At 42.6% G+C, this 11,015-nt stretch overlaps 1 protein-coding gene and 1 pseudogene across 1 annotated transcript; one reads left to right on the forward strand and one right to left on the reverse strand.

Moving 5' to 3' along the window:
• Positions 1-8,272: 8,272 nt before the first annotated feature.
• Mrpl30-ps8 (mitochondrial ribosomal protein L30, pseudogene 8) lies at positions 8,273-9,825 on the reverse strand (annotated as a pseudogene).
• Positions 9,826-9,854: 29 nt separating this feature from the next.
• Positions 9,855-10,689, forward strand: Fthl17b (ferritin, heavy polypeptide-like 17, member B). The gene has a single exon (NM_001110367.1). It carries the CDS (start codon positions 10,000-10,002, stop codon positions 10,528-10,530), a length of 531 nt encoding a protein of 176 aa, NP_001103837.1. The 5' UTR covers positions 9,855-9,999; the 3' UTR covers positions 10,531-10,689.
• The last annotated feature ends 326 nt before the right edge of the window (positions 10,690-11,015 follow it).

Here is an 11,015-nt window from a genome sequence, read left to right on the forward strand (position 1 = left end):
TCTCTGTTTAATTTCTGTTTCCATGATCTGTTCATTGATGAGAGTTGGGTGTTGAAATCTCCTACTATTATTGTGTGAGGTGCAATGTGTGTTTTGAGCTTTAGTAAGGTTTCTTTTACGTATGTTGGTGCCCTTGTATTTGGGGCATAGATATTTAGGATTGAGAGTTCATCTTGGTGGATTTTTTCTTTGATGAATATGAAGTGTCCTTCCTTATCTTTTTTGATGACTTTTAGTTGAAAATTGATTTTATCTGATATTAAAATGGCTACTCCAGCTTGCTTCTTCCGACCATTTGCTTGGAAAGTTGTTTTCCAGCCTTTCACTCTGAGGTAGTGTCTGTCTTTGTCTCTGAGGTGTGTTTCCTGTAGGCAGCAGAATGCAGGGTCCTCATTGCATATTCAGTTTATTAATCTATGTCTTTTTATTGGGGAGTTGAGGCCATTGATGTTGAGAGATATTAAGGAATAGTGATTATTGCTTCCTGTTATATTCATATTTGGATATGAGGTTATGTTTGTGTGCTTTTCTTCTCTTTGTTTTGTTGCCAAGACGATTAGTTTCTTGCTTTTTCTAGGGTGTAGCTTGCCTCCTTATGTTTGGCTTTACCATTTATTATCCTTTGTAGTGCTGGATTTGTAGAAAGATATTGTGTATATTTGGTTTTGTCATGGAATATCTTGGTTTCTCCATCTATGTTAATTGAGAGTTTTGCAGGATACAGTAACCTGGGCTGGAATTTGTGTTCTCTTAGGGTCTGTATGACATCAGTCCAGGATCTTCTGGCCTTCATAGTTTCTGGCGAAAAGTCTGGTGTGATTCTGATAGGTCTGCCTTTATATGTTAATTGACCTTTTTCCCTTACTGCTTTTAATATTCTTTCTTTATTTTGTGCGTTTGGTGTTTTGACTATTATGTGACGGGAGGTGTTTCTTTTCTGGTCCAATCTATTTGGAGTTCTGTAGGCTTCTTGTATGCCTATGGGTATCTCTTTTTTTAGGTTAGGGATGTTTTCTTCTATGATTTTAAATATATGTTGAAGATATTTACTGGTCCTTTGAGCTGGGAGTCTTCACTCTCTTCTATACCCATTTTCCTTAGGTTTGATCTTCTCATTGAGTCCTGGATTTCCTGTATGTTTTGGACCAGTAGCTTTTTCCGCTTTACATTATCTTTGACAGTTGAGTCATTGATTTCTATGGAATCTACTGCTCCTGAGATTCTCTCTTCCATCTCTTGTATTCTGTTGTGAAGCTTGTATCTACAGCTCCTTGTCTCTTCCTTTGGTTTTCTATATGCAGGGTTGTTCCCATGTGTTCTTTCTTGATTGCTTCTATTTCCATTTTTAATTCATTCAACTGTTTGATTGTGTTTTCCTGGAATTCTTTCAGGGATTTTTGCGATTCCTCTCTGTAGGCTTCTACTTGTTTATTAATGTTTTCCTGTGTTTCTCTAAGGGAGTTCTTCACGTCTTTCTTGAAGTCCTCCAGCATCATGATCAAATATGATTTTGAAACTAGATCTTGCTTTTCTGGTGTCTTTGGATATTCCGTGTTTGCTTTGGTGGGAGAATTGGGCTCCGATGATGCCATGTAGTCTTCGTTTCTGTTGCTTGGGTTCCTGCGCTTGCCTCTCGCCATCAGATTATCTCTAGTGTTACTTTGTTCTGCTATTTCTGACAGTGGCTAGACTGTCCTATAAGCCTGTGTGTCAGGAGTGCTGTAGACCTGTTTCCTGTTTTGTTTAAGCCAGTTATGGGGACAGAGTGTTCTGCTTTCCGGCGTGTAGTTTTTCCTCTCTACAGGTCTTCAGCTGTTCCTGTGGGCCTGTGTCTTGAGTTCACCAGGCAGGTCTCTTGCAGCAGAAAAGTTGGTCTTACCTATGGTCCCAAGGCTCAAGTTCGTTCGTGGGGTCCTACCTATGAGCTCTCCGTGGCGGCAGCAACCAGGAAGATCTGCGCTGCCCTTTCCGGGAGCTTCCGTGTACCAGGGTTCCAGATGGCATTTGGTGTTTTCCTCTGGCGTCAGAAATGTGTGCAGAGTGCAGTCTCTTCTGGTTTCCCAGGCGTGTCTGCCTCTCTGAAGGTTTAGCTCTCCCTCCCACGGGATTTGGGTGCAGAGAACTGTTTATCCGGTAGATCCCTTCAGGTTCTGGCGGTGTCTCAGATGCAGCGGACCTGCTGCTCTTGGGCCCTCCTCTACGGGAACTCAGAGTCCTTATACAGTTTCCTCTTGGGCCAGGGATGTGGGCAGGGTGGGCAGTGTTGGTGGTCTCTTCCGCTCTGCAGCCTCAGGAGTGCCCACCTGACCAGGTGGTGAGGTCTCTCTCCCACGGGGTTTGGGAGCAGAGAGCTGCTGCGGGCCAGGATCCGCGGGTTTGGGACTCCCGGTAACCCCAGGAAGTGCCTGGTCCTAGAGGAATTTTGCCTCTGTGTGTCCTGAGTTCACCAGGCAGGTCTCTTGCAGCAGAAAAGTTGGTCTTACCTGTGGTCCCGAGGCTCAAGTTCGCTCGTGGGGTGCTGACTATGAGCTCTCCACGGCGGCAGCTACCAGGAAGATCTGCTAAGGATAATTTTAGGTGTCCTGTTTTGTTTTGTTTTTTTCTTATTCCAATGAATTTGCCCATTGCACATTCTAACTCTGTGAAGAATTGAGGTGGAATTTTGATGGGGATTGCATTGAATCTGTAGATTGTTTTTGGCCAAATGGTCAGTTTTACTCTATTAACCCTGCCAATCCATGAACATGGGCGGTCTTTCCCTCTTCTCAGATCTTCAATTTCTTTCTTCAGAGATTTGAAGTTCTTGTCATACATATCTTTCACTTGCTTGGTTAGAGTCCCACCAAGGTATTTTATGTTTTTTGGGACTATTGTGAAGGGTGTCATTTCCCTTATTTCCTTCTCAGCCTGTTTATCCTTTGAATAGAGGAGCGCTACTGAATTGTTTGAGTTAATTTTATACCCAGCCAATTTGCTAACATTGTTTATCAGTCTTAGTAGTTCTCTGGTGGAACTTTTAGGGTCACAGAAGTATACATCTGCAAATAGTGATATTTTGATGTCTTCCCTTCCAGTTTGTATTTTTTGACCTCCATTTGTTGTCTGATTGCTCTGGCTATGACTTCAAGTACTATACTGAATAAGTAGGGAGAGAGTGGGCTACCTTGTCTACTACCTGATTTTAGTGGGATTGCTTCAAGTTTCTCTCCACTTAGTTTAATGTTAGCTACTGGTTTAGTGTATATTGCTTTTACACTGTTTAGGTATGGGCCTTGAATTCCTGATATTTCCAGGACATTTATCATGAAGGGGTGTTGAATTTCGTCAAATGCTTTCTCAGCATCTAATGAAATTATCATGTGGCTTTTCTCTTTGAGTTTGTTTATATACTGAATTACGTTGATGGATTTCCACATATTGAACCATCCCTGCATCCCTGGGATGAAACCTACTTGATCATGATGGATGATCGTTTTGATGTGTTCTGGGATTCGGTTTGCAAGAATTTTATTGAGTATTTTTGCATAGATATTCATAAGGGAAATTGGTCTGAAGTTCTCTTTCTTCATTGGGTCTTTGCATGGTTTATGTGTAAGTGTAATTGTGGCTTCATAGAAGGAATTGGGTAGTGCTCTGTCTGTTTCTATTTTGTGGAAAAGTTTAGACAGTATTGGTATGAGGTCTTCTATGAAGGTCTGATAGAATTCTGCACTAAACCCATATGTTTATAGGCTCTTTTTGTTCAGAGACTTTTAATAAATGCTTCTGGTTCTTTAGGAGTTATGGTGATGTTTACATGGTTTATCTGATTCTGAGTTAACTTTGGTACCTCATATATGTCTAGAAGATTGTCCATTTCCTCCAGATTTTCACAGTTTTGTTTAATATAGCCTTTTGTAGTAGGATCTGATGATTCTTTGAATTTCTTCCGATTCTGTTGTTATATCTCCCTTTTCATTTCTGATTTTGTTAATTTGGATACACTCTCTGTGCCCTCAGCTTAGTCTGAGGACTTATCTATCTTGTTGATTTTTTTCAAAGAACCAGCTCCTGGTTTTGTTGATTCTTTGTATGGTCCACTTTGTTTCTACTTGGTTGATTTCAGCCCTGAGTTTATTTCCTGCCTTCTACTCCTTTGGGTGTATTTGCTTCTTTTTCTTCTTGAGCTTGTAAGTCTGCTGTCAATCTGCTAATGTATGCTCTTTCCTGTTTCTTTTTGGAGGCACTCAGATCTATGAGTTTTCTCCTTAGCACTTCTTTCATTGTGTCCCATATTTTTGGGTATGTTGTACCTTCATTTTCATTAAATTCTAGAAAGTCTTTATTTTCTTTCTTTATTTCTTCCTAGACCAGGTTATCATTGAATAGAGCTTTGTTCAACTCCGATGTCTATGTGGGCTTTCTGATGCTATTGTTGTTATTGTAAACCAGCCTTAGTCTGTGGTGGTCTGATAGGATGCATGGGATTATATCAATCTTCTTGTTGAGGCCTGTTTTGTGACCGATTTTATGATCAGTTTTTTAGAAGGTACAGTGAGGTACTGAGAAGAAGTATATTCTTTTGTTTTAGGATGAAATGTTCTATAAATATCTGTTAAGTCCATTTGGATCATAACTTCTGTTAGTTTCTCTATGTCTCTGTTTAATTTCTGTTTCCATGATCTGTCCATTGATGAGAGTGGGGTGTTGAAATCTCCTACTATTATTGTGTGCAGTTCAGTGTGTGCTTTGAGCTTTAGTAAGGTTACCATTATGAATGTAGGTGACTTTCTATTTGGAGCCTAGACATTTAGGATTGAGAGTCAATATTGGTGGATGTTTCCTTTGATGAATATGAAGTGTCCTTCATTACCTTTTTTGATAATTTTGGTTGAAAGTCTATTTTATTCGATATTAGAATAGCTACTCCAGCTTGTTTCTTCCGACCATTTGCTTTTAAAGTTGTTTTCTAGCCTTTTACTCTGAGGTAGTGTCCGACTCTGTCTCTGAGGTGTGTTTGCTGTATGCAGCAATATGCTGGGTGCTCCTTGTGTATCCAGTCTATTAGTCTATGTCTTTTTATTGAGGAACTGAGTCCACTGATTCTAAGAGATATTAAGGAATAATGATTCTCGCTTCCTGTTATTTTTCTTTTTAGAAGTGTAATGATGTTTGTGTGTCTCTCTTCTTTTGGTTTAGTTGCAAGGAGATTATTTTCTTTCTTTCTCTAGGGTGTAGTTTCCCTGTTTGTGTTGGAATTTTCCATCCATTATCCACTGTAGGCTTGGATTTGTGGAAAGATATTGTATATATTTGGTATTGTCATGGAAAGCTTGATTTCTCCATCTATGGTAATTGAGAGTTTTGCTGGGCATAGTATCCTGGGCTAGCATTTGTGTTCTGTTAGGGTCTGTATGACATCTGTCCAGGATCTTCTGGCATTCATAGTCTCTGGTGAGAAGTCTGGTGTAACTCCGATATGTCTGCCTTTATATGTTACTTGACCTTTTTCCCTTGCTGCTTTTAATAATCTTTCTTTGGTTTGTTCATTTGGTGTTTTAACTATTATGTGACAAGAGAAATTACTTTTCTGTCCAATCTATTTGGAGTTCTGTAGGCTTCTTGTATGTTTATGAACCTCTCTGTCTTTAGGTTAGGGTAGTTTTCTTCTATGATTTTGTTGAAAATATTTACTGGTCCTTTGAGTTGGGAGCCTTCACTCTCTTCTATACCTATTAACCTTAGGTTTGATCTTTTCATTGTGTCCTGGATTTCCTGGATATTTTGGGTTAGGAGATTTTTGCATTTTACATTTTCTTTGACTCTCGTGTCAATGTTTCTATGGTATGTTTTTCCTCTGAGATTGACTTTTCTATCTCTTGTATTCTGTTGGTGATGCTTGTATCTTTGACTCCTGATCCCTTTCCTAGGTTTTCTATCTCCAGGGTTGTCTCCCTTTGTGCTTTCTTTATTGTTTCTATTTCCATTTCTAAATCCTGGTTGGTTTTGTTCATTTCCTTCACCTGTTTGTTTGTGTTTTCCCGTAATTCCTTAAGAGACTCTGTATGTTGATGCCAGTATGCAGGTGAAGGCCTGTACACGATAGAATATGGCCCGTCATTCGATGTAGGAAGGATGGGCAGGAGAAAATTTTTAATCAAGAGGAGATTGGAGTGAGGGAGACGTGAGAGAAGCAGCCTAGAGAACATGGAGGCAGATGTTAAGATTCATCTCTGCACATTTACAGGTTGTTATGAATATTCTTAAGGGATTTATATGTACAGGGCTTTGTATGTCTAGGTGGGCAATTGCATATTATCAATTGTATCAGAACTTATTTTGCTGTGTGTTCTTTCATGTGGTGATTTAATTTGGTTCAAGAGAGTACGTGGTGGTGGCAGGACACTGGGCTGCCACGGAATTGGGATGTATATGTCTGGCATGGTGGCAACCTACCTTGGGAACTAGGTGGGTAGAGAGATGTTGCCAGGCTCAGAAAGTAGCCATCGGCAGTGTGATATGGGATGGAGCAAAGCAAGTGAGATGCTTTGCTGTCTGAGATGAAGACATCTACCAGATATCTTGGGACACTGAGTTGTCGAACCTATTGCAGAATAAAAGAAAGTCATTTTTATTTTTTATAATTTTATGGCAACAGGATTCTTTAAGGGATTTATGCGTTTCCACTTTAAGGGCTTCTACTCATTTACTTGTGTTGTCCTGCATTTCTTTAAGGGAGTTATTTATGTCCTTCTTAACGTCCTCCATCATCGTCATAAAATGAGATTTTCGATCCAAATCTTGCTTTTCCAGTGAGTTTGGATAGCCAGTATTTGCTTTGGTGGAAGAACTGGGCTCTGATGGTGCCAAGTTGTCTTGGTTTCTGTTGCTTAGGTTCCTGTGCTTGCCTCTTGCCATCAGGTTGTCTCTGGTGTTAGCTTGTCTTGTTTTCTCTGACAGTGGCTTGACCCTCCTGTAGGCCTGTATGTCAACACTCCTGTACACAAGTTTTCCTTTAGGTGGATCTGGGAACAGAGAGCTGTTCCTGGGTTTGTGTGACCTGGAGACTCAGTTAGATTGCTTGGTACAGAAGAGTTGTTCTTACCTCTGCTTTCAGGTGTGTAGGTGCTCCTGGTGACTGGATTTCAGCTCTTGGGGCATGCAGAAACCCCAAGGGTACTGCCCCTGACTACTCCTAGGTCCCAGTGCCCAGAGAGCACAGATTTCAGTAGGTATTTCCTCTTGGGTCAGGAATGTGGGCAGAAAATAGTTGTCTCCCCAGAGGTCTCAAGATTTTCTGCATGTCTGAGTGTCCAACTCTCTCTACAAATGGGATTTGGGTGGGACAGATTCAGTCCAGTTCCGGGTGCAGGAAGAAACCAGCCACTTCCTGCTGCTGACTGCTCCTATATTCCTGTATCCAGAGGCAGGATGCAGTTTCCTCTTGTCCATGAATGTGAGGGTAAGTAGGCAGAAGTGGTGTTCTGCCCTGAGGTCTCAGGATTGTCAGGACTTCTGGGTATTCATCTCCCTCCCCCACAGGATTGGGTGCAGGGAGCTATGGGATAGGAACAGATCAGGTCTGGCACAGCCAGAAACCAGAAGTACCCTGTCCCCGAGGACTTCTGCTTTTGTGTATCCTGAAGTCACCAGGTAGGAATGTTGGAGCAGAAAAGTTGGTCTTACCTCTGTTCTCAGGTGTGTAGGCACTCCTGTCAACTGGCTTTCAGCCCTCAGCACAGGCAGAAACCCGAAGGTTCCTGCTCCTGACTGCCCCTAGGTCCCTGTGCCCAGAGGGCACTGATGGCACTAGACAATTTTGTCTTGGGTCAGCGATATGGGCAGAGGATAGCCTGCTCTGAATTCACGGGAGTGTCTGAATTTCTGAGGGTCCATCACTCTCCCCAATTATTTCATAACTTCAAGTATTATTGCCTTAATGTGTGTCAACCTGATACAAGCTGCTTGTAGACCTGTTAATATAGTCATACTTTTATGATAAATTTAGATAAGGGACTGCTCTTTTACTGTTTATCACGTATGTATGCATTACTTTGTATATTTGCGGGGCAAGTAGGTATATAATTTCAGAAAGTTGAAGTCCTAAAAATATTATTAACAGAAGATGTAAGAATTTCTGCATGTTCTAATTTATTGTGTATCTTACTTTAAACTATTTGCCCTGAAGATTTAGAAAACAGTTTCTGAATTTTATTTGTTTTAGCTTGAATAACACACTTTAATGAGAACGGTTTCTTCAGGAAGTGTGCCTGGGAACTGAAGCTGTGTAGCCTCAGGACTTTGCTACCTGCTCCACAGGCTTCTGAGGACATTGCACTACCAACTCTCCAGTGCTCCTGAAGCATGGGCTGGACATGGTCTCTTCTGTGTGATGTCCCTGTGGTAGCTTAAGGGACTGGATGTGTATCAAGTGTTTAAACATTTTCAGCTTTCCATTCACCGAAGAGTTGTTCTTGTGAATTTGAGGGCTGTGTGCCTTCTGAGGTCCGAGAATCTTCACTGAATCTTTTTCCCAGTATGGACACGTCTTTGTGCTTCTTATTTTTGTAACAATGTGCAGTTTATGGGGATTCTGGTGTCCCACGGTACTTTTCATGATCTTGAGGTCTAGGCTGAAATATTTTGTCTGGAATTTTTGATCTGGTAAATTTGAGACGAATCCACTCAGTACCGATGAGAGATTCTGCGCCTTTCTTCACGGTCCATAGTTTGCCTGGAGGACTCTAGAATACTGAACACCTAACCTAGCTATAGGTGTGGTAATTCTCTTCAGATGCGGTGACTGCTGTGTCCACTCCGAATGTCCCCGCAGCCAGCAGTTTCTGAATTTTAAACTTGCTGATATCATGTAGCCAGCATTGCAGTTATTTGGGGATCAGAGATTACTATGATAATACATTTTATAAAGTGTAAGTAAACATTTTTTATATATATATAATAATTGCTCATTCTGATGTTTCTTTTTCTTTTTTTTTGGTGCTTTTTTTTGGAGCTGGGGACCGAACCCAGGGCCTTGTGCTTCCTAGGCAAGCGCTCTACCACTGAGCTAAATCCCCAACCCGTCTAATGGTTCTTGTTTTCAACTAGTCATGGACATTCAGTAAGTGCTTTGGAACAATATTGAAATCTCTTAGCTCGTGTGTGTGTGTGTGTGTGTTACTTTAAAATTTGAATTCCACTGGGATTAGACGTTTATTGGAATATATGTATGTTTCAGGATATTTGATCTGCCATTCGTAAAACATTTTTACACTGAAAACACACAAACAAACAAAAAACCCCTACAGTGTAGGTTAACCACTGCCCAGTTCGCTCAGCTCCTTGTGCAATCAGCACCGCTGATCCGCCTCCTCCAAAAGCCCTGGCACTGAAGTGATGTCATCATTGGGGGCCAGCAATCACATCTGTTGATGCCCCGCCTTCTACAATGCCTGGGGTGAAAAGATGTCATCATTAGAAGCCAACAGTCATTTCTGTCGGTTCCCCTTCCCACTCTGAAGCCCTTGGGCAGAAAAAGGTGTCGCGATTGGGTGCCAAAACTCATTTCCATGATGACCGGGCCCCTCCCATAACCTCTGGCGCTGAATTGCTGTCATCATTAGTGGCCAATAAACATTTCCGTTGATGTCTCGCCCTGTCCCATAAGCCCTGTTGCGGAAACGATGTCATGATTGGGTGCCCAAACACATTTCCGTTTAAGTCCCGCCCCATGACATAAGCCCTGAGGCTGAAACAATGTCCCGATTGGGCGCCAACACTCATTTCCGTTAATGTCCCGCCTTCTCGTGGCCTTTAAATGCGGTCGGCTTTGGGCGGGACATCCATTTCGCCTGCTGCCTCCGGCTACTCCAGAGCTGCCTGAGGCCTTGCTGCTGAACGCCTGTGGTGTTCGTCTCTTCTGAGGTACTTTGGGACTGTGGGACTGTGTTCTGTGAACTCGCCCTGCCTCTCTGAGCAGGTGAGAAGGGCTGAGAGCCTTGTGCTGTTTAAGCGCCCGCCATGGCCGAAGCGCCCTCTCAAGTGCGACAGAACTATGACTGGCACTGCGAGGATGCCGTCAACACCCATATCCAGCTGCGGCTCTATGCCTCCTATGTGTACATGTCTATGGCCGTCTACTTTGACCGTGATGACGTGGCCCTGGGAAACTTCAAGCGTTTCTTCTTGAGCAAGTCACACGAATGCCAGGCCAAGGCTGAGGTGTTCATGCACCTGCAGAATACGCGTGGAGGCTGCCTCTCCCTTCATGACATCGCGAGACCGGAACGCGACAGCTGGCATGGCGGCAGTCAGGCCATGGAGTGCGCCTTGCACATGGAGATGATGATCAACCAGAGTCTGCTGAACATGCACGAAGTAGCCAAGGAAAAAGGCGACGCCCAACTCTGCCACTTCCTGGAGCAAAACTTCCTGAACCAGCAGGTCGAAGTTCTGAAGGAGGTGGGCGGCTACCTGACCAACCTGCGCCAGATGGGAGCCCAGGAGCACAGCTTGGCCGAATACCTCTTTGACAAGCTCAGCCTGTCCTAAAGCTTCAAGTGGACTGAACTGGGTTGTCCCCCACTGCCTTGGGGTCTTCCTCCGTTCATTACACCTGATGGTCATGTTGATTTTGAAGCAAAGTTCACTTATTTACTCTTTCTGTTTGACTGTTGTTTGAAATAAAAAGCGTTTGTTTGCAGCAAATGAAAGTATCAAGTGGATGTTTAAACTCTTAACTTTAGCGAACTGGGTGTATTTTACCTGTCATAGTGCTTACCTAGTTAGTATTCAGGAAACCGTGGAATGATCCCATCCATGGCAATAAACAAGGATACGGTGGTGCACACCTGAAATCATAGCACTGTGGAGATGGAGGCAGGAATGTCTAACGTTCAATGCTATCATCTGCCTTACAGCAAGGTGGAGGCCCTCCTGAGCTATAGGAGACAGTCGCATAAAATTACGACACCACCAAAAATCTCTCTCACTGTGGGGAAAAATATGGATTCACTGGAGACTTTAAATAGATGGTC

This window comes from Rattus norvegicus, chromosome X, assembly GCF_036323735.1.
Source record: "Rattus norvegicus strain BN/NHsdMcwi chromosome X, GRCr8, whole genome shotgun sequence".
Lineage (NCBI taxonomy): Eukaryota > Metazoa > Chordata > Mammalia > Rodentia > Muridae > Rattus > Rattus norvegicus.

What these genes read in the sequence shown, in the direction of transcription:
- Fthl17b (NM_001110367.1), top strand. Translation starts at nt 10,000, where the DNA reads ATGGCCGAAGCGCCCTCTCAAGTGCGACAGAACTATGACTGGCACTGC.